Source organism: Seriola lalandi, unplaced genomic scaffold, assembly GCF_002814215.2.
Source record: "Seriola lalandi dorsalis isolate HSWRI2012SDOR001 ecotype SW California unplaced genomic scaffold, Sedor1 jcf7180002054570, whole genome shotgun sequence".
NCBI classification, from domain to species: Eukaryota; Metazoa; Chordata; class Actinopteri; order Carangiformes; family Carangidae; genus Seriola; species Seriola lalandi.
Genome location: NW_019525123.1, coordinates 2878516 through 2903039, shown reverse-complemented (window position 1 = coordinate 2903039; position 24524 = coordinate 2878516). Strand labels below are relative to the sequence as shown.

The window sequence follows — 24524 nt, the reverse complement described above, 5'->3', positions numbered from 1 at the left end:
TCAGAAACAACAGGTCAACTTCATCTAGTAAGGTTGAGGGAAAATTTGTATGACAAATAAGCTTGAAAGTCACCCTGACTTGGGCACAAGGTAAAAACCTATGTGGGAAAACCCCCTCACTATCTGGCACCTAAGGCTGTCTCTTTCTTCGAGTGTGTACATACAGTGGAGCGCATATCAGCTAACTGAAGTCCCCAGGCAATTATTTCTGCTGCTCTCAGCCTGATAATTCAGCTCCTCCTCAATGCACAAACTGTCTTCCTCACCTCAAGGCATAAATGTTACAAAGAGTACAGTGAGTTTGGCCTGTAACAGAACAGAAAGACTTTCATGTCCCTTATTTCTTTCTTTCTTCCTCTTTTTCTCCCACCAATAGTTCTGTTGCACGTCAAAGTTTGCACATCATAAACAATATATTTAAGGTGCTTCTACTCACACTTCTTCATCTGCAAATTCATCTTTCTGAAAAGGTTTTGAAATATCTTTCTTTAATTTATTACCACACTATTATTCCTTATTAAATATGCAATCTGCCTAGTGTCGGCTGTAGTGACGATGAACTTTCATTTGCTTCTTAAACTGTTCAAACCTTTCAAGTGTAAATACACTTCCCCAATAAGCCTTTATAAGACAAAACAAAATCATAAGAGACAGACTCCACAGGTTGATTAAAACCACTGAATTCAAGTAAAGCAATGGATTCATTATTTGGCAAATTGGAGATTAAAAAATATGGCTCATTAGTCATTATTTAATCTATCTTCCATTAAAATAACACTTTGCAAGAAGCACTTTACTTTATTACATGCATATTTCATTTCCATAAAAAAAGCCTGCCAATGACAAAATCCCTTATTTTATTGGTTGTAGTTGCAGCAGTGTGCACTATGTAATTCTTTGTGAAACACACACACACGAGTAGATTTATTATCTTTATAGGAATGTTTTGTATTAGTCAGCTCTACAGCCTGGAATTCTGTTTGTACACAGATTTCTTCATGCAAAATGAGGCATGGCTGTTTATCACTTCATGCATCAGCTTTGATGTTAAGATTTTCTCCACATAGACATTCCTACACAAAGCTTTGTGAAGCATTTACGAGTATGGCCAAGTAAATGAGAGACCTTTCTCATTTAGAGTTAGAGGAAAAAATATTTGTCCTGCTAAATTCTGCCCTGTGCACATACATGAACACAGAAAGTAGGCAGATCTTTCCCAGCATTTGTATCAACAGCTACATGTAGATGCAAAGGTTTCACACCCTGGGCAACTTCCATGTTTTGTTGATTTTTGAGGTGAAATAAATGTGAAGAAATAAATACAACCCCTGCACCAAACATGTATCAAAATTATCTTTAAATGTTAATGCACTGCTGCTTTTTTATTTCATTAACTTTAAAATAATTAAAACAGTAATTGTTGGATGTGCAAAGGTTTGAGCACCCTTCTAAGTCAGTCGTTAGTAACCCCCTCTTTTGCAGAACACTTTAATAATCATTCTTGATTTAGGTATTTTCACCCCCTCTTCCTTACAGATCACTTCAACTTCTGAGATATGATTAGGCTATCTTGCACACACAGCATAGATTTTCAATGGTGTTCGGTTAGAGGACTCTGAGGACCATTCCTAAAGCTTCAACTTGGGTTCTTGAAGTATTTCTTGGAGAATTTTGAGGTCTGCTTTGGACCATTGTCCTGTTTTAGAAGCCAACTTGAATTCACTTTCACAAAGTAAAGTAAATATAAAAAATACTTTACTTTAGCTCTGTTGCAGCCACCTCTCTCTGTCTATAGTCACCACTCTGTGGTCTGAAGCAATGTCCCACCTACAGCATGATGTAATTGGTTATATGTCACTAGTAGTGGCCTATACACATTGAAGGCTACTGTGTACACAGACGAACACAGACTGAAGCAGCACCAGTGAGCGAGCAAAGCTGTGTTGTGGAGGTAGGGCAGCAGATATTGCAGTTGCAATAAACATCACAATCTTATCATCTATTTCTATGGTAGCAAACATTCCCAGTTTCCCAGTTACACAGAAAATGTCCAAATAATGCACTTTTTGCAGCGATAAACAGTGAACTATAATGAGATAAAAGAATTTAGTTATGTAGCAATAGCTACATCTTTGAGTAACGCTGGTGCCAGTGCAACTGAAACTTGTTTAAACTACCATATTGTGAACAGAACATTACTCATCTATATAAGTTGGTGTTTTTATGTTATAACCAATTACTACAAGTAACCTTACTGAAGTGTCTTGAAACCACCTCTGCTTTATTGTACAGAGGTGCAGGTTATTGTTGTTAGAGAATTTGGACATAATAGAACTCCCATCAAAGACATGTGTTGTTCAGCCATACATGGGCTGCATAGATGTACTGTCAGTTGTATAGTCACTTCTATTGTTGTAGTATATACTCAGCTTCTAATAATCAATGGTAATGAAGTAGCCTAGTTTTGAAATGACAGGTTCCTTGCTATCGCTTGGTGTTAATATCTAACATTAAATAATTTGAAGTAACTAAAGGCTTTCCTATCAAGCTTTAAACATATGTCAGCCTACGGCCCGGCTTTTAACAAACTTTCTCACTCAACCTTCATTGCGGATTAATGCAGTAAAGACAAGGTCTAAAAGTGAACTATAGAGTATTCTACTCAACCAGCACAGTGGAAGGCAGTCTGCAATACAAACAGCTTTTTTTTATTTATCTATTAAAATTTTCTGTTCATTTTATAAAAAAACGTTGCTGGGGCAGAATATTTCCACGCCCATATTTAACAGTTGGCATGGGGTTCTCATCAAATGGTGCTCATTTTTCTCCAAACACACCTTTGGTGATCATGGCAACAGAGTCCAATTTTAACTTAATCTGGTTCTTCACTTGTTTCCAAAATTAGTCTGACTTATCCAGATGTTGCTTTGAATTCTTCACATGTTGATCTTTGTCACAGGAGAGGGTTCTCTCTGATAACTCTTTCATGTAGGCCCTGTTTGTGCATCAACGCTGCACCGCCACTCCTGTGTCACCTAAACCTTCCTTTGAAGTCATATGGTGGTTTTGGTCTTCTGGTCTACCAGGTCTGGTCTTGACTTCCACAATGCCCCTTAACTGCCATTTCTAAATGACATTTCAGACAATGGAAATTTCAAGCTGGAAGCGTTTTGATATCTTTTTATAGCTTCCCTGTTTTGGAGGCATCAGTTAGCTTCATTTTCAGATCCTCAGGCAGTTGCTTAGGAGCCCATGGTGACTCAGTGTTACCACAAGGTCTAAAGAGTCAGAATCTATCGAGCTCCAGAACTATCATCCACTAACAATTCCGAATGACAATTTTTGATGTACTTTACAAGTCCTACCAAGTCAATTAATTAAGTTCTAAGTTTTTTACAAGTAGAAAGGTGCCCAGACATTTGAAGACACGCCAATTAATGTGAAAATGTTTTCATTTTTCAGTTCATGAAAATAAAAGTAACTGTTAATGAACAATTGAAGAAAGGCTCATTTTAATGTGCTTGCTACAGGGCTTGTATTTACTTCTTTTCACTCCAAAAAACATAATATACATAATTTGAACAACTTTGCCTGTACCAATGTCACTAAATGTTTCCCTGACAAAGTTCCACAAAGACAAAGGGTAAAATATGCTCTTAAACTCTTAAGCCCAATTCAGTTCTGAGTGACATCATTCAGAGGTCTCTGAGGAGTAGGCAAGCCCTGTTAGCCTACCATGGTGTGTCACACTCAACAAATGGTATTTGGTACAGTCGATAAACTGTCCCCACTCACACAGCATTTATGATAATCTTTTATAGAGCTTTCCAATCAGGATTAAAGATTGTTTTGTGAAATGTGATGGTAACTGGTACAGATTACAATTTGTGGGCTGACAGGCAGGCATGGGGCAAATGACAGTGGGAAAGGGCACATGTCACAGAAAATCCCATGGGTTCAGACGAATGCTCCACACAAAGTAGAAGCAGCAGGCAGATCTGCACAGACCTCCATAATTTCTCTAGCCACCTTTGATGCCTTTGATACCGCAGCTTCTACAGAGATGTAAAGAGATTTAAGATGAAATTATGTGGACTGTATTAAAAACTCAAATAAACTTTCAAGTCTCACTAATGAGACTAACTAAATCAGTTTTGTATACTATAACTGACAGCAACCAAGACATCTCAGCTGTTACATCGTGAGAAACAGAATATCTCCAGTAAATCATACAGAAAAGCTGATTTGTTACAGTACCTTTGAACAGACACACTGATCATACAAGACCTAACCCGATGCTGTTTTTGTGGTGTAATTATAAATGACCTCTATAAACACTGTTTAAAAACTATTTTAACAGTAATTGGGATGTGTTCCAATGTTTGTGCACCCCTCTACTTGCAAAACACTTAGAACTTGATTAACTTGTTAGGCTTTAATTAACTTGTTAGGACTTGTAGAGTTAGTCAAAATCTGGCACTGTTCTCTAGCACTAAGGTCCAGTTTTCTTTTGCCGGACAGTCCTGTTATTCCAGAAGTTCACTAATAAATGATGACTGGATAGATAGATTGTGTAACTCACCACACGGGCTGCTCTCTCCTGAGATTCACACTTTCTGCAGAACCAAGGACCAGTGGGCACCTGCACAATGCCGTAGCAGGCTGAAGAGAGACGAAGGGGGGGTAAAAAGCACAGTAAGTCATCACAACCACAACAAAAGACTACATTTTATACCACAACATGCATTTACACAACAATAATGAAAACATGCTGATAAATGCAAACATAACCTTGATAACATCTGTGCAAATATCACCTTATATCCACTCTCAACTGTTTTTCTACATGTAACAGCAGGAAAATTTGTGATAAACTGGTTTGACCAATGTTTTGATCTGACAGACTGTTGAATACACTGCTGTTAATGCTGTTGTTTTTATATCACTCTGCTGACAGCTGACATGGTTTGCCTGTGCTACAAAATATTTTAAGCCCCCGGGACAATGGCAGAATCACTGGTAATGCATTGTTAATGTCAACACACAAAGGCATCAATGATAATCGTTGATGAGCTTGTTACACCATACATAAAGAGGTTGCTTTCAAATGGCCCACAGTCGAAATCAAAATTGACTTCCACCACATATTCTTATGAAAAATGGTCAAGGAGAAGTTGTCAGTTGCAGAAACAGGTGTATTTCAGAGAGGACATAAAATGACTGCGTGAATGCTGCATGTGCAAGGCCACAAGTTCTGAGAGAACTCTATTGCTCAAGATGTCTTCTTATTTCATTCAATAGTTCTGTCAATACTTAATATTTTGACACTGCATTAGCAAACAATATAAGTTACAACATGCACTGCAACTCCAAACACACTCTGTTGTTCTCATCTTTGCTTATAACCTGATTTCACTGCAAGTTGCAGTACAGGCTGCACTAGCCTAAATACGACAGCACTACCATAAATAGCCTACCTCTACACATTTTCAGATTATCTCTGATCTGACCAGAGCCCATAATCCAATGAAATAAACAGCTATAATCCAGATTTCTGAGAACAAAATACCCAAAGGTTACAGAGTTCAGGGCAGGGGCATTCAAATTCATTCAAACATATTGCATGTCATTCAAACTTGGCAGCCCTTGCAGTACGCAATATTAATGTAGACACAGTATATAAAGACAGAGCTAATCTATGCCACAGTTGCATAGAATGTATCGTAACTATGCTGTCAATACATACATTCACATGGGAAAATACTATACTTTAAAATGCCATGACTTGCACTAAAAACATTTTTAACTGTGTTACTGATGGAAACTTTCATACCACAATGCCACATGTAATGGAATTGGAAAAAATGAGTGCTGACAGTGATCCAACAGTGACAGTTCAGAAAATTAAAAATAATTTACTCACTGGTTATTATAACATCACATTTGGAATTTAGTATACTTAACAGAAATCAGTCAAGACTGATGCATTATTTCTTATGTGCACTGCAACACAAACACTGTACAGTACACTATCTTTCACAATTTTCTCTCAGCATTAGTACATAATGTATATTATATTGTATTTGTATATAGTGAGATATTTGTACGCGCTCCAAGCTACTGTGTAGCACTCCTGGTCTCAATTAGGTTTACAACATTGTAATTATTAAACAAAAGTAATTTAACGACACATCTGAACAGTGACTGGATGTGTAACAGAGGGTTAATGTTCTGATATAAGCATTTATCTGTGGGTCAATTATTCAAAACATTCTATACCCCATGGACGCTTTCAATCTTTAGTACCACTTTGTACTGAAGCTTCAAAGCTCTACATTAATTCAGCGTTTTCATAATCCACTGAAAATAACTTTCCTGTCTAGTTCTCGCACCAGTTTCAAAAATCACTTAATCTGAGGCAACCCAATACATTATTTTCTACAGTGTCATTAAACCTAACAGGTTGAGCCTGAGAAAATATGATGCAATCTTAATGTGAAATATTAAATATTATAAGATTTGACACAACTCCATGTCTAATACTATTGTTTCTGCAACTTTAAACAAGCAAAGAGAAGCGCCTGGGTCAAAAAGGTACTACCATGTATGTAACAATTTGGCTTTAAATAAATTTACAAGGTTTATTTAGAGACATGCTCCTGTCAGGTCTTTTTAACTGCCCAAACACTGACTAACTGTTACAAACAAACCATGTTAGAGATCCAAATTCACTGACATGCATCTGTATGGGTCCAGAGTTGCTGACATTTCAAATAGTTTTCAGTCTCCCTCTGTGTTTGCCAAATGGACACATGGCCAGCTGTTAAATTTGTAAACACTGGACGTCATCATCTGAGTCATCTTGAGTAAGCACTGGCTTGGCAGCCTTGCATCAGTTACTAAACTAGAGGCTAACGTGCAGCCAATAGAACGCATTGTTTTGCTGCTTGACCTGTTCCAAATTCAGGACACCTAAAATAAATAGCAACGTCTAAGTAAGTTTCCCTAGTATTTAACAGGCAGTGGGCTGCATCATATATATTAAAAACCTCGACATGAGCTTTCCTCGTTAAGTTTACACATTTGGGCAAGAATATCCATCCTCCTCTATATCCCACAGGACAGCGTCTGACAGGGATACAAAAAATATCACGACTCGTAGCCAGTAACAATTTTGCTCGTAAAGCAGCTGCCAACTATCGACCATAGCAGATTAGCTGAAAAGCCAAAGCAGTGGACTGCCCTGCTGCATGAGCTGAGCCTGACCTCAGCCTGGCTTTGGTGAGGGAAGGCGGAGGAGGAGGCTCCATACGGAGCGCTCCATAACCTTGCAACAAGACAACGCTAACTAGTCGTGAGCTAACTGCTAACAGCTAACCAAGCTAACCTAGCATACCTTGATGCACGGCGACGTTGCAGCCGTGTCCGTCGCAGTACACAAGCGGGTTTTCTGCCCAGCCTCTCTCGTCTGAGCATACACAGCAACCTCCGATCATCTCCTTCATGTTACTCGTCGAGAACTCGTCGTCCGCCGCCAGACAACGCTCGCCGGAGACCATCTACGAAGAAAGCGGACATGCGGAGGAATACGATATAAAGATAACGCGAAACCTTCGCTGAATACGCCCCTCTTTCCCCTGCTACGCCACTTTAAGTCCCACTCGCTCGAAATGTCATGTTTTAAACGTGTTTACGTCCCTTTTCGACACGGTATTTTTTCACCAAAACATCCACTTAACAGCGCGACGGTGAAGAGCATAGGGGGGACTTCGTAGAGAACAGGAAATGCGTAATGACGCAAGGCGCGTGTGTGTGCGTGCCCTCTGACAGGACGTAAAAGACGGATGTGATTGGATCGCCGAGAGCAACGTTCCATGTTGGATCCACATGGCCGAGACGGTTTGAAACTTTGTAGCAAAGAGACTTCACTTTTCTTGATTCAGTGTCAACATTAACAACGTGGAGGTGGAAAAGATGTGGCATATTACTGACAGAGACCTGCCAAGTTCAGCTGCTGTTAAAAGCATGATGTTTAGAGAACAGATGTGAGTGTCGACTACATGTTTCAAATTTGTTTACAGCAAGGACAATAATTCAAACTTCATCTGCTGAATGAACTGAGTGACGTCAGTTTGTGATGTATGGCAGAGCAGAGCTACATTGAAAAGAAATGAGAAAATTTCCTGTTTCGTGTTAAAAAGTCGGGTTTTAATGTCAATGTAATTATCAAGCGTGATTACTTTACGTAATAGCTGAATTCAGAGCTGAAATGAGTAGTTGATTAATCCATTAGTTGATCAACCAAAAATTAATTAAGAACATGTTTGATAAGTGAATTATCCAAAAAGTAAATTTTCAAGCAAAAATGCAAACCATTCTCTGGTTCAAGCTTCACAAATGTGGGGATTTGCTGTCTTTCTAAGTTTATATCATTTGAAACAGAATAGTTTAGGACTGTTGGTTGGATAGAACAAGACGTGACTATGTCAACTTAGATTCTGATAACTTTTAATGAGCATTGTTCAATAGGCTAATATTTGATCCCTTACTGCATGGGACTGATGTTACAGATGAACAAGGACATTAAATGTTTGAATAATCAATAATGAAAAATTAAGTGAACATTTGATTCATATGGTTCAAACAGACACACGTATTTATATAAGTTTTTGCAGTTGTTTTTTTTTTCTGTTTTAATATGGCATTTCTCTACATTTCAAATTTGCTTTGCACCCCTATACAGTAAGAAGCCATTTGCTGCATAGTCATATCAGACTGTGCACTGGCCTAATGATTAATTTTCAAGCTGTAATGCAGAATGGTTTTTCAGTTGTCATTAATGCTACATGTACACATCCACCCATGCATCCTTAAAAGTCAGGCTTGTTGGTTTTTTATTGCATCTTACTAAATTAATTCAGTACATACAATGACATGACAATTCAATGATTACAAACATGACATTTATGCTTGCTTTTTTTTTTTTTAGTTTTACAGCTTTAAAGTCAACAACGACAATAAGTTTTTGTTTGTTGTGCTGTTTTAATAAATTTGAATCATGGTTTACAGCTTGGATTGGAACTTGTCATTCTTAGGTAACTGAAATATTTTTTTTATCACCTTTTCATTTCAATGCGATTAAAATGATAGAAGACTGTAAAAGATATGGGCCTAGTGAGTGTGCAGCCAGTAGACTTGAGGCAGCTTTTCATAGTAAGAATGAATATTTCTCAAAAAATATTAAATGGGCTTTGAGAAACCTATATCAGGGTGAATATCAGACCTGTCAATATACACTTTTGTTTTGACAGCATCCCCATACTGTTGCCAAGGATGCTCCAGAACACACACACACACACACACACACACACACGCTATTCCAAGCACTCAGCTGCTGCTTGCATCACCGATTCCTCTGAGCGAGCTCCCGCTCTCGGTTTCCAGAGAAACGTAATGACTTGCCAATAATGCGCAAGAGCACACGAGCGTCCTCCGTGTAATATGGTGAGCGAGAGGTCCCTGGGAGTGCCTGCCCATTGTTTGCTTTAATTTCAAATTGCTCAAATGCTCCAGTCGACACTGGGCACTGCACTAAAAGGGGACGTGGGGGGGATGGGGAGCTGGGGAAAAGGAAAAACCTATTAGAGCTGGAGAGAACAAAGGGAGGCGAAGGAGGGGGCAGCGGTTGTGGAGGGGCCCATATAGCTACTGAAACACTGAAAATGGCAAATTATTTTTACAACTTGCACATGATTAAGTCAAAGTCTGCACGAATCATGTATAATGTTCCTCAGGTTGTCAGAGAAGAGCTTTCTCTGAGACAGAAAATTGCAGCAACACTGTCTGCTCTCAATGACTACTGGTGACCTCAAGATACATGCAGCACTCAGAGCTTTTATATAATTTAAGGTATTCTGTGATTATAACCAGGCTGTCATAGCTATCTGTTAGGGCTTTGTTGATCATACTGTAGATCTATCAAGTTGTTGTTTGGAGCCAGATCTCTAAATCTGTTTCTGCCATAGTTGTGGATCTGTTCAGAAAAATCTTTTTCTACATTAAAGATCTATGTTAGCAGAGAAATAACCTGCTGAGAAACTTATACATTATTTTTGCACCATGCAAGAACTGGGTGTATGTCTGGGGCTACTGACTGTCAGGGTTTTCAAATATTTTGCTTCTGTTCTGCACAGTAGGTTGCCTATTTCAGTTACTGTTATCATATCTGGTGATGTGCAGTAGCAAAGCTATAGTGTTGGGCAAAGGAGCAGAAATAAACAAAAGATTGATGAAACATCCTTGAAATACATATTTCATTGTGGTAATTCCCATTTCATTAATTTAGCAGTGTGCAAGAATTTTTAAGAAACATGTAGAAACTGTGTAAAATAAAAGGCTTTAATTTGCCTACCTGCAATAATGCCTTTTCAGTGAAGTGTTCTCGTCTTCCTTGGTCTATATTTAATTGTAAGGTGGCTTCACAGCACTTCAAATTTAAAAAGTCAGAGGACCCTCACAATTGAGTTCAGGGTGTGTTTGTGTAGACTTGGGAAGTTTTGTGGTCTCTGTGCAGAATGAGGAACGTGTAAAATACACAGGGAGTACAAAAGACGACGCAGCCCACACAGCCTCAGACTTGTATGTGAGATGCATCTTGACTTTATTTTAAGGCACTGTATACACAAATGCTGGATGTACTTCACTGCCTGCCAGTTATTCGGTTTGGTTAGTTTTGTTTTACAGATTGCTTTACTAAGTCCATCTCTACTCAAGCATATTCGTTTTGTTGACATTTATAAATTACCAAAAAGACCCAGGTGCAAAGAATGCATATTAAAAACTTTGCTCTAATAAAATCAGAATTTTTCCCTTAAACTTCCCAAATATGTGTGTACGTGTGTGTGTGTGTGTGTGTGTGTGTGCACATTGCAGGGGGAACTAAAACTAAAGCAGTATGAGAGGAATGTTTTCACAGACTGAGCTCATAAGCTTCAACAAATGATTGCTGACAGGTAAGTAAAGGTCTTTTATTTTGAAGAAGTTGTATTCTCAAATAGATGCCATATGCTTGTTTTCAAATCAATTTATTAATGAGTAATGGGTATTTTTCATGGGTGTCAGGTAGAATGTAAACTATCTTATCGCCTGTAGACCTTACTAAACAAAATAAACAGTCTACCAGTGTTGATGTTAAGTTGATGTGTTAAGTTAAGTTGACATGTTTGATCAGTTCTTACATAGTCCAGCCTATGGCACATAAATTTAGCCCAGCTATTATTCTTTAAGCCTAGTTAAATTGAAACAATGAAAACAGTGTTTCACAGACAAAGCAGGGAGCTAGAAACATACAAGGGCGCAAGATCTTCCTCTCTTCAAATATATTTTGGATTCAACAATTTACATTTAAGTTAATCATCAATCACTTCATGTCCATGTTGCAGGAATACAGCTAAGTTTTACTCATACAGTTTTAGTTAAGTTTATTCACGTGCAGCAACCCCAATAAAGGTATCATGAAGTGTTTAAATGAGCATTATGTTCATATAGGCTGTAATTATAGGCGATATACCAGACTTTATAGATATCTTAAATGGTATTTTTTTATCACTATAATATCGACATTCTGCATGTCTTTCTTGCGGTTTATTGCAGTCAATATATGTTAAAGTCGTAATGGTTGTGACAGACTATGTACATTCCCATCTGTGTCTTGTGATTTTTTTTTTATATGACTGCATGATGTGGACAGAAATGAGAGAACACTTCAGGACACAGCTTTTTTTTCTCTTTTTTTTTAATAGCGATTGGCCATCAGTGATCATTTTAGATTTGTTTATTTTCTATTGATTTAGCCTAAAGCCTTACAATCCCGATGCGTGAACGGGTGAAATGTCGAAAACTTGAATATAATGAAAATGAACCTGAACAGCCAAATGAATCCATGGCTCCCAAGCCGTAATGTTCCTGTCCTGGTTACACTACATTTCAGACCCATCAGTGTTTACCCGCGGTCTCCTCTCTGGTCGGCGAGTAGCACAGAGGCGCAGGAAAAAATACAAACAGTCCCAACACGGCGGGGTGAAAGGTGAAGAGAGCCCTCCCCCCACCACTGTCCGCACACACTTCAGGCTCGGATTGCATGTAAAATCACATTCTCCAGGGGTGGTGGGGGGTGGAGAGGAATTCATTGTTTTGGCATGGGGCAGTGGGTTTGTGTCATAAAACGTCTATGCTCTTACAAGTGCCTGCGCCTCCTTGACCAAGTGTCTCCATAAAACTCAATGCAAAACAAATGACTGGGCTGCAGGAAAAAAAAATCGCCTTTTGGTTTCATGAGTGTTAGAAAACTGGAAGAAGTTTGGAAGCTTGCCTGTACCGAAAGATTTTTTATGGCCAGCCGGCTTATAAAAATGGATGAAATTCACCAGATGAACCAGTTCCATAAACCTAGTCCAAGAAACTGGTTTCCATATTGCTATTGTATGGAGTGTGTGTAGACTGTCTGGCCTATTTTTGAGAGACTGCTATACTGAAGTCAACTATGCCCATTTAGATCTAAATTTCACAAACAGTGGTGGAATAATTGAAGTTGTCCGTCTTACTCTGTCATTGAAATTGAAACAATTTCACTCCTGGCTGTGTGCATGTGTGTGCGTCTGCGTGCGTGCGTGCGTGCGTGCGTGCGTGTGTGTGTGTGTGTGTGTGTGTGTCCTTACCGTAATCCGTCCATCTCCCCATTAAGCCTCGGTCTTCTACAGTGAAGTAGTGGAAAATAAAAAAGTAGGTAAAACGCTCAACAGCAGTAAGAAGTCGCCACAAGGCGCCATAGGCTACTAAATAAACTTTTTTTATATTTATTATTTATGTTTCACTTTTTTGATATTCTCACTATGTGGGCTACATTGAGGACCATTTTATTACTTAATGAATGTAAATTACAAAATCACTGACTTCCAAGAAGAAGGCTAAACTTCATGTCCTAAACATATAAGCCTATCTCAAGATTAAAGTGAGCACCATGCACTGTAACACACCAAGCCTATAGCTACAAGAGCAGACTGGTGTCCACCACTAGGAATAAGCCTAAAATCAAAGATTTGATCGTCTGAGGCTTTTCCCCTGCATCATTAGCACACAGCGAGCTGTTGCAAGAAACCTCCACCGTGCTTGAGGTCTCTCTCTCGGTCGCTTGGTCTCGTCTCCTCCCCTCGGGTCCCGGCCGACATCCAGGCACAGGAGAGGGGGGAATAAGTGCCCTGTGGCATCTGGTGTATCCAGAATCTGCATAACAAAGAGTCTCTGATCTTAATTAGGGATAATCAAATATAGCCTATGTATACACACAAGGATATTTTTATTCAGTAATTCTTCTATGGACATAACATTGTTTGTTATTGTATGGCCCGCAATTCAAATATTCGGATGAGAGCTTGAATTAAAAAAAAAAACAACGATAATGGAATTAGCATGGAGCAATCGTCATTACTATAGGACCAGTGTGAGAAACTTTATCGGTAGATGATTTGCCAGATGACATGTGACAACGATTTTTCTTTCATTTTTTCTGTCTTTTTCTTAACAGGTTGCAGAATGTTTTAATCAAATATCGTCGTGTTTTAGATAAATAAATATATAAATAAAAATAATACGACATGTGCCACTTACGGACATACCCTATCACCTTAAAAGTTTTCGTGTGAACAGGCTACTGCTCCTGCAGGTCACTGACTGTGTGTGTAAGTCATAGTAGCCTACTGAAAACTGTTTTAAGTTTGAAACCCTGTTTGCTCCTTACCATCAGCACTGGAACCTGCTGATAAAACTATGAAGAGATTATGTGGATTTTTTTATTGATCCCAGTGGCAGAACTAATCTAACGTCAAACAATTATGTATAATTTCTGAGCAATCTCATTATTTTGTGGCATAAGATGTAGACTAATTATATTATAGGACAATCGTATTCTACGCAAAGTGCACACGACTGGTCAGTTTGGATGTAGACTAATTTAGGTCATAGAAGAGAAGTGTTCAGCGGTTTACACTGTTTAAAGGACCCTTGGCTAAACTGTAGCTGTGCGATCAGAGCAAAAAAAGCAATAAGCACGTATTGTGTCAAACAGAATAGAAACCCAGATTCCCGAAGGCAGAAGACATGCAGTGTTCAGGACGAAACAAGCCTTGACTGTCTGTTCCTCCCTGCATCTCCCAAGCCGGGCACAGAGTTATTCCCCCGGGGAACTGGACCTCAGTAAGCTGCCCCTCCTCTCACTTCACTCTGCTGCATCCGTGAAACTCCACATGCTCCATGTAGCAATGCTGTCATACAGAATCAGCACGCGAAAAGCCAGTTTTGCTGCAAATAGAGCGATAAGAGTTTGATGTGCAGGTCCTAGTTGTGTTTAAGTGTGAGGTCAGATGACCCAGAGGTAGGCTACACTGGAGTTGAACTGGAGATAACTAAGCTAAAGTGATTGGGCAGACTTACATACACTAACACACACACACAGACACACCAGACAGTGATTCTCATGGCGTGTTTCAACTGCAACACTGAGTCTAACCCTTAATATTCACAAGCAACTTGTGCGGCGGTTTAACGAGTTAAGTAGAACCTAATGTGATTTTGTGATTGACACTGGATATACTATAATTATAACTATTAATTATTTCTACGACTTTATACCACATTATGCACAGCCACTGTAATGGAGGCTATTAAAATGTTTGGTCCATATGTAACACACACACAAGCGCGCGCGCACACGTATATACATACACACACACACACACACACACACACACACACACACATACATTTATACATATATATATGTACTACATATATACATATATCTATACATATGCTATTCAACATACACTGAATGGTCTGTAAATAAGTAAACGGTCTTTAAGTTGTGGAGATGAGCATGCCCAGTCTTGAGTTTGGCTCAGCAGCACTGCCCGTGAGGAACAGGCCACAGGGGATTCACGTGTTTTATAGAAAACAAAGACGGGACATAACGTTGAGTGTTGAAAATATGGCTCAGGGGCGAAACACAATAACCAGTCAAAACAGCTTTCTGTAGGCCTACTGGTAATTCAAACAATTAGCCTATATAATATACTACACAGTCACATTATTTGGACAGCATTGTGGGTGGTGGCCTCAGCCCACGTTTCCTCAGCTTTCTATGCAGCCTATGCGCATCTGCGTGTGTCAATGAGATGTGCACGTGCATTCAGATTGTGCGTGTCTTTCTTTGTGTGCGTGTGAGTGTTTGTGTGCGTGCATACGTGCTCGCACACTTGTGTGCATGTTCCGTGACAAGTCATAGGGGTTTGTGTGTGTATATAATGTGTTTTCGTGTACACATGCACGTGTGCACGAGTAGGCCTGCAAGATACTGTACATGACACCAGAGAAAAAATTCCTCGAAATAAATTCGCCAGTAAAATGACTACTTTGTGTTCAGTAATCCCACAATAGCCCAGACTCCCTTTCCCACCATTTTATAAAAGATGCATTGATAGTAATAATATTTAATACTGTTAACGTTACAATTTATCAACATGTGCGTAATAATGCTAGTATATTTTACAATTGTTGCTCCAAGATGTCTTGTTAAAATGTTTTTTAACCGGGGGAATTTGACTGGATGTTTCAAGCTGCTCTGGCTTTAACCTACTGTTGTCTAGAAATTCTTATGGGAAAAGCAACCCTGACTCTGCACTTTCAGCTTCCAGCCCAATCACTGTTCACGTTGTTTTACCGGGGTGAGAAGCAGGCTACAGTTTAACAGGGATTTACTGCTTTAGTATGACTCCACTACATTCACATTAACTTAATTTGTGCGTTTCTGTAGCCTATTGCTTTGTTTTAATTTAGCCTACAACTATAACAATTGCATGCGTAAATATTAACAACCTGCATTACAGCACATTTCACAAATTATTTTGCACACACGCACACGGAAACACACACACACACACACACACACACACACACACACACACACACACACAGTGTAAATGATGTAAAGGGAAAAGGTATAAAAATTTATTACGTACGGTGTGGCCAGACACGTGAATATAGGCCTACATAGTCTGAACAAATAATGTAAGATAAATAGGTCAGTCTACAAGCCTATAGGCAACCAACGAGGAAAATTCATATGGAGGAAAAGCTAGGAGCCAACAAAAGCAGATGAGTTGAGCCTTGGTCAGGGCTGCAGCCTAAACGTGGAAAAGCAGCTCTCCAAGTGTAAAAAGCAAATGTCTTTGTTTAAGCTGCGTTGACTTCACACACATCAAACCGTCAAAAAACACCCGGAGAGTGGGCTCATTTTACCAGCATACAATCGAATGCATATAGAACCACTACCGCATGCATTTTGATGTGGACCGAAAGGAAACAGCAAAATACATTCCAGTCTTATCGTGACACTTTGCAGGCTCGGGTTACCTATTCCGGTTGTACAAGCACTATGGGCCGCGGTGAATTTTTATCAGCTCTTTATTCAGCTATTGAAATATGAACTTGTCATAACTGCATTATTTACTCAAACAGCGGAGACTGTGGGCTCAATTGTAAACTATCGTAATGGTAGGGGGGTGGAATATCCATTTTTATTGCATCACCTGTCAGTGGCGTCCAATGGGCGTCGACTCCGAGGGCATTAATTGATGAAGGTGTCTACAGACTGGCGCACCTCCCCTCTCTGTCATTTTATTTGTGGCTCAACCAGCAGCCAGAATAGCAGCTGCATTTTAGCTCTTATTCTGTTTCTCTCTGACTCTCTCTCTTTCTCCCTCCCCTCCACCCTCACAACTCCCTCTCACTCCCTCCCTCCCTCTCTCTCTCTCTCTCTCTCTCTCTCTCTTCTCCCTGTTTTATTCCTCTGGCTGAAGCAGTGGTGTACACCTACCCCTCGTCCTGCTGCCGACCAGAGGGGAGTGTAGCCGGCAGAGGCAGGTAGCAGCAGCCCCGGCTTGGTGGACGCATCCGTCGCATTCCTCCACCATGCCGGACCGGGGCAAGAGGCGACGAGTGGATGCTGTCGGCTCATTCAACCTATTAGACACCGGCAGCTCCATTTAACTCCGCATGTCAAAGTTTACATTTTCATGACGCAGCAGTGTGGATGGATTAAAGGTATGAGCAGGATGTCTTGAGCTCGCGACCCCATGCCATTTTCTGGTAAATCCATAACAGCCTATACTGAGAGTGACTACATGGATTAATACATTGGAGCGGATATATAAAACATGGGAGACCTGGAGAGTGGTTTTGAGGAAATGCAAGGAGTGAGATTGGGATACCTGCTCATCAAAGGCAAGCAAATGTTTGCTTTGTCTCAGGTCTTCACCGACCTGCTGAAGAACATCCCTCGGACCACGGTGCACAAGCGCATGGACCACCTGAAAGTAAAGAAGCACCACTGCGACCTGGAGGAGCTGCGGAAGCTCAAAGCAATAAACTCTATAGCTTTCCATGCCGCTAAATGCACTCTCATATCGCGGGAGGACGTGGAGGCTCTGTATTTCTCCTGCAAGACTGAGCGGGTGTTGAAGTCCAACAAAAGAAAAGCGAAAGCGGTGTGTTCCCCCGGGGATGTTGATGCGTCCTCGGGGCTCCTCCGTGCCGACGCCGAGCTGTGGAAGGAAAAAGTTTGGTTTAGTTTGCACGGTGTCCCGGAGACTCTTACACTTCACAACAAAACGGGCAGGCGGAGAGAGCTGACTCCTTGCCTTACCGACTCCAAACTACCTCAATTTTACCACAAATCTCACGGACGGGAGTACCGTTCAGCGACTAAGTCCAGTCACAAACACTTTAAAAACTATGAAACAGCAAAAATAACAGGGAACCGCGTTACTTTGAGCCAAAGGCACTCGTTTTTCCGGAGCGCGGTGAGCCGGCAGCCGGTGGTGCTTCAGTCCGCCATAGCAGCTCAGTCCAGGCTCTCGCGCTCAGCCGGCGACCTACTTCACAAAAGGAAGAGGAGGCGCGAGGGGGGCGGCGGCAGGGACAGCGCGAGGCACTCGTGGAGCAGAAGCAGACACGCGCACCACCACGCACCACCGGTGCTGCTGGTACAACCCAAATCATCCGGTAGCCACGGGAACTCTTATGGCGCTTTCCACCTCGGTCCGGATTTCTATCTTGACCCTAGACCTCACCACCATCATCACCACCAGCATCACCATCATCATCATCACCACCACCACGAACCGACTTTCCCGGAGAGTTATAGCAGTGACACTGAGTCCAGCACCTACTCGGACCGGGTGTACCCCGACTCGGACTTTGGGTCCGGCTTCTCCACCACCAGCAACTCCGGGAGCTCAGAGGAGGAAGAGGAGGGCGAGGATGAAGATGACACGCAGTCAGAGAGTTCAGAGGTCAGCTCAGAGGAGGAAGAGAGCTCCTCTCAGTCCGACTCCAGCTCAGTTTCAAGCCGTGTTTCTGTCCAGAGCATCCGGTTCAGACGGGCCCGGGTGGGTTCTCTCGCCAAAAGTCTCAGCACTAGTAAAGCACCTTTGGTCCTGCAGCCCACATTTCACTACAACAACCAGCCACAACAAGAGAAACAACACAGGACACTGTGCCATGTTGCCACTTCACAGGCAGGGGACAGTAGACAGGAGAGACAGCAAAAATGTGAATTTATTTGTAGTGAAACTAGAAAAGACGTGGGACCCTTACAGCCACCAAAATTTAACTCAACTGTAGTGGGGGAGAGCTTTTTCACTGAGTCCAAAAGGGAGAGGGCATCTGAGGCTGATCCACGCAGGGCTGACCCTGTGGTTGAGCTGAACTCTTATTCACTGGGACTCAACCGGAGCAAGGCCTTTCACCCCACACGCAGGACATCGGGGTATCCCACCAAATACCCCCCGGGACTGAGCTCGCAGTGTGACCAGGACAAAGACGCCAAGCTCACAAAATGTACCGATAAAAGGGAGGCAAAAGCCATCAGCCTGAAACTGCTCACTCCACTGAAAAAAATTAAAACAGAGGCGGAGGAGCCCTGTGTGACCGCCGCTCCCCACTCGGACAGCGGCAGGACAGCCAGGACACCTCCCTTCAACCTCCACAATGTGAAAATTAAAGTGGAGGAAAGCTGTGATGAATATGAATACCAGCACCAGGCCACTGTAGTCAAGTGTAAAGGAGATAAGTCAGAGAGCAGCAATGGCCAATATCCCAGCGGAGTCATCAAACAAGGGGACTTTTTCAACATCGGGATTAAAGCCACAGAGAAGAGCCCTGACGTGGCCCCCAGGTCCCCGTGTGGTCCTCAGGAATGCAGGAGCACCCAGGACACCCCATGTATCGAGGAAGGGGAGCACAGGAACAAAAACTACAGGGCTCCAGCGCTGGGGAATAAGAAACCCCGAGTTTCCAGGACTCAAACAAAACAAAACGTGCCCAGGGTCAACAAGCCTGCCTCTTCATCCTCCTCTTCATCCTCTTCTTCTTGTTCTTGTTCTTCTTCTTCTCGTCCCGTGGGCTGCGAGGAGACATCCACGGAGGATTTACCGAGCAGACGCAAACGCAGCAGCGCCAGCACTGTAGTATCGCCTGCAAAAATGCTTTTCAGCCTGATGGCAAATTTCCCATCGCCGCCGTCGCTGGTTGTTGGCAGCGACGGGGATTTGTGCCCTGCTTACTCCCTGAACTCACTGAGGGGCCCCGGGCCTCCCCCTCCGTCCCACCCCGTGTGGAGGTGGCAGCCAGGCGGCCAGATTCTCCCTCCCCCACACGCTCAGAAAACTAGGAAATACTGAGCTGGTTTTTAAAGCAGAACAACAAAAAACCCCACGGTGTCCATCTCCAACATAAGTGTAGCCTGAGTCTTAACGTGAATCCACCAAATTGCTCCAAACTTTATCGGTGTGTTTTTTTTTCGTCCCCCCTTTTTTTTTCTGTGAATGGATTTACATTCCGTCTTGTTTTAAAGTTTGATCGAGGAAAACCTACAAGATCCCCCCTTTGGAGCCTCAGAAAACGCCCACAGGACTGTGAGACACCGCTCGTGGATTTATGCTTAAAAACTTGTGTTTTTAAAATAAGCTATCAATCCTAAGCAATATGTTAGGTTCTCATTATTGTGTTTACTTGATTTTTGTTTTTCTCAACTCGACTGTTTCTTCTTCGCTTTTCTATGCTCGACCTGTTGGATTGTATATGGTGCCAGGGTTTCAGTGGTTTGTGCTTTTGTCTGAAAGAAGAAAGGGGGTAAAAAAAAAAAAAAAAAAAGAAATCACAGCATTCCTTGGGATGAGGCTACTCTTCATCTAGCTGGAACTGAGAGGAAGTTTGACTTGGTAAATCCCAAAAAAAAAAAAAAAAAAAATGTCAGGGTTCCCATTCTGTGCCACTGGGCACATTTTATATATCAAAGCTGTGTTTTCTTTCACGACTGCTTGGCCACACTGGCCCTTGTGTCCAAGTGTTTAGAATGATTAAAATGGGTTTATTAATGTCTATCTATACATGCTCACAGTTAAGCCTTTATTAGATTTGACAGGAATTTATTCCTGGTGGTTGTGGGTTTTTTTTAGAGTGCTTGTGATCTGGTTTTCAGTCTTGTTTTTCCTTCTGCGGAGTATTTCCTGGTTTGCAAATGTGTGTGATTGTGCACAGACGCAGGCCCAGACACAACACAGGCCTTATGTACAGACAATCAAAAAGAATAAGGCTCAGACCTTCATAGCACGTTAGGTCCCACGACAGACTCGATTCGTGTCCCTTCAGGTCCACGTGGCCACCGATTTCCTCTGCACATCATATTTGTGCCAGAGGAAGGAGTCTGTATTTGCGTTCAGAGCACGAACGTAAGTCAGGAAAATGTAAAACACAGACATATTGACAATGTCCAAGATAGGCTGCCAGTGGGATGTGAATCAGGAGTCACCGTGGGGGGAAACAGCACCAAAACAGCGTGAAACACCTTCTAGCTACACTGGCTACCCAGAAACAATGCGACAAAGCACAAGTGATAGGCTTAAATGCATTGCACTTTGATACTGTTGGGGGTCTCGTTTCAGCTTTAGGGTTTTCTGACGAGCCTGTGAAATGATGTCAGAGAGATGCTGATAGAAAAAAAAAAAAAACAGACTCAAGATGAGACAGTTTAATTTGGATGTAAACAAAAAGGCCAAACTCCATTCGTTTTCCTGCTCTTTGATATGTACTATATTTAGGATTTATCCATGTGCGTTTCTAAACATACCCTGATGGGTTTCTGGTTTCCTATAATTTAATAATATGCTAATTTCCTGAAGCCAATGTTGTTCATTATTCTATTTTTAGTTGAAGTCAATTGTCATGATCAGAGCTGGAAAAACGTCTTTTATTTCCTATTATTGGCTGAGACACCCAAAATACAATTAGCTTTTTATTTAAAAAAAAAATATCGCTTTCCTTCTGTCAAATAGATCACTATCTCACATTGCATTAATGTAGCCTTTTGAATATGGCCGCTCAGTGAATGTAGTACCCCAGGTAGATTTCATACATTTAGTTGTAGCTCCTCTGACTTCATCGTGAATGAAAGAGGAGTAAATCAAGTGGTGGAAGCTGCACCTACATGTTTGGATTTTAAGGAAATGTGTAGATGTTTTTAATGGCAGTGCAGGACGCGCTCTGCTAATTGGCAGGCTTTTCTGTCGGCGACAAAGAGAGGCCCAGCTTATGGCGAGCCAGATCACAACAAACCCAAAGCCCGTGAATGATGTCAGCCTCCTCACAAGCACAGCAAAGGGTGCATTCATTCAGAGGATTGTAGAAACTATTTAATGGGTGATTGTAAAAAGAGGAAAAAATGTACAAAAAAAGCGAGTTTCACTCTGCCTAAATCAGTGTGGATACATATGGTAGATGTTTAGCCATGTTATTAAAGCACCACTTTGCAGCCATGAAGCCCCAACTCACCATGGGCCTTATTTCTGAGGCTGGAGCAACAATTCAAACTTGAACTTATTCTCAGCCTGTAAACCGGCTATTTCTGAAGCTATGACACAAGCTGGTGTATGAGCAGGCTAGCAGTAAAAAAAAAAACGGAGGGGGTTGCACAGGGTTGAGGGGAGGGGGGTGTCGCTGTGTTGCAAGAGCGAAGCTTTCAACCTTTAATCCGCATGTCAAAAGCATAGGCTGCACGGCATAGGAAGAAGAGGAATAGCCTGTGCCCAAAGCTGTGCGGGTTTTGCCCCCCTGACGCACCAGCCTATTCTCACGCAGTGCTCACAATGCACGGCTGAGGGACGGGGATGGTGGTAATGGCCTGTTGGGAGGGCCTTTCCACCATTAAGACAAATAGCTCTCTGACAGTGACGCTATCAATGTAAACAATTGCATCGCGCAGCAGCTAGAGGCTGCATGCTCTCTCCCCCATCCTCCTCTTCCCCACTACCCTGCCCTCCTCATTCACTCATTTACTTCGCTGTTTTGATACAATACTTGAGGTCAGGTTTTTGACATGGAATTTGAAGTCACTGGTTGTTTATATGAGACTGAATATTTATTTTTGTGAATTTTCTGGGGTTTCTTGTATATTAATTTTTTTTGTTGTGAATATATATATAGTACAGCTGCACTCGAAATGGAAACTTGAACGGTGGATTTCTGAAGCACTTTCCCTTTCTTTTTTTAATTATGAAGCATTCATTAAACGCGACTGAGTGTAATTGTCAGACTCTTTCTCTTTCTTTTGAGTTGGACAATCATTTGTCGTCAAACAGATTTAATGATGGAGAAACTGGCCTGGGATTTGCGTAAGGAGAGGGTTATGAAAACAAAGAAATGAAGTCATTTTTAAACTTTCCTTATGGGGGTTCCCTTTTCTGTTTTATTATCTTTTATTTTGGGAACACAGCTGCTTTTCATCTTTGATATATGCTGCACAAGTTTGTCATAAAATGTCCTCAGTCCATTAATTTACTCTGTAAGATTAATTTCATAAATGTTTAAAGGCGTTTAGGGAAAATGAGACATACCCAGACCTCAATGAAATAACAGATAAGTGATTTGAAAGGAAATGGACCTTAAATGGATTTACAGTAGTGCTTATCCACACTGTGGGCAGTCTAAACTAACGATAGAGCTAATGACGACTGGTGGTAAATAGTTAACCCTAAAAAAAGGTCACATACAGTATCTTCAGTTCAGTCAAACTCTTACAGTAGAGAGGGATTCCCTTCCCCGGTGTATGTGAGGGGTGTGTGACGGAAGAAGTGGTAGGCCTGCGGAGCCTGCAATAATAACAAGAGGCAAACCGCAGACATTTACGCATGCAGCATTTCCAACCACTGCACATGAGGTGGTGCAAGCTAACTCGGGTTTTATGCATGAAGCAGAGAGAAACCTCAATAAGCTGGACTAAACAACACTCCCGCAGGGACACACAACCTTTGTGTAACTCATAAAACAAACACCACTGTAGCCTGCATGCAACTGCAGGAAGCTTGTGTGTAGAGATTGAGGCCAACTTGTCGAATAAAGCATCATTATTCCCCTCGATAAACAACGAGATAAGTAGGAATCCTGCAGCAAAACTGCAGCTGCACACGGGAATAGCATATAACCCAGAGTGTAGTGATGGCAGAGGGGATAAACACAATAAAATAAACTAACACTCAGCAGCTACTTCATAGGTGTGTACAAGAACACAGATAAACTCGCCCGAAGGCTACTGGCCTGTCAGATTATCTTGCAGGTCAGAACCACGCAACTTTTCTAAGAGAATTTGACCAGACTTGCCATTCTCTCAATCTGCCACACTTGACGTGATGTTTCCCTGATTAATGAGACTGCGGTATATGGTCCAGGCCCAAGCCTCGAGGTTGATAAGGGGATCCGATGATGGTGGGGCTGTCTGGCCCCGCACGGCTGCTGCTGCTGCTGCTGCTGTTGCTGGAGCCTGGAGGGGCCATACTGGGAGCAAGGACAAGCCATTATACTGCTGCTGGCGTTTCAGGGTTAAATTCCAGTGCGGATTGGAAACCAGTAGACTGTAACTCCTATAGAATAACAATAGAAAGAATACGTGAAAAAGAACAAAACAGGCCTTCACACAATTCGGTTTCAATAAAAAATAAATAAATAAATAAATTTTTCTAAAGAGCTCAGTTTATTGCAGTCAAATGATATTTGTCGCTGACTGCATGTTAATGCTGACAGACACATGGCGCGTTAGGGTCAGCACTTTGCATTGATCTTTGAGACAATTAAATACATGGAGGCCGATAAAAGCTGTCAGGACGTTTTTATGTTGAATCTTTCAACTGTAAAGTATTTGCCTGCACTCGTCACTTCACACAAGGTCACTCACAAGCTCATAATATTTTGATGTGAAATATTGATAAACAAAACAAATCTCTTGACGTTCTGAAGGCATTATGGGAGAATTTGTAAAGATATTTGTGTGTGTTATGCAGCATTTAATGCATCAACAACTTCTTAGCCCTAGCCTTTTTTTTCTTGCAGTCTTCTCTCTCTCTCTCTCTCTCTCTCTCTCC

General features: G+C 41.5%; 2 protein-coding genes across 5 annotated transcripts in view; one reads left to right on the top strand and one right to left on the bottom strand.

Annotated features, from left to right (window-relative positions):
* The window catches only part of mllt10 (MLLT10 histone lysine methyltransferase DOT1L cofactor), a 45205-nt gene extending 37423 nt beyond the window's left edge, over positions 1 to 7782 (bottom strand). For 3 of the 4 annotated variants that reach the window (XM_087176817.1, XM_087176818.1, XM_087176819.1), the window contains exons 1-2: positions 7397 to 7782; positions 4583 to 4662 (exon numbers count right to left, since the gene is read on the bottom strand). In XM_087176817.1, coding sequence (XP_087032943.1) covers positions 4583 to 4662; positions 7397 to 7559 — 243 coding nt within the window. In that variant the 5' untranslated portion in view covers positions 7560 to 7782. The remainder of the gene's footprint in view (positions 1 to 4582; positions 4663 to 7396) is intronic. The other variant, XM_023416920.2, reaches the window with a different exon arrangement.
* An 8875-nt stretch (positions 7783 to 16657) lies between these two features.
* Positions 16658 to 22694, top strand: skida1 (SKI/DACH domain containing 1). Its single transcript, XM_023417032.2, has one exon. The coding sequence runs from the start codon at positions 17268 to 17270 to the stop codon at positions 19791 to 19793; it is 2526 nt and encodes an 841-aa protein (XP_023272800.1). The 5' UTR covers positions 16658 to 17267; the 3' UTR covers positions 19794 to 22694.
* Positions 22695 to 24524: the final 1830 nt, after the last annotated feature.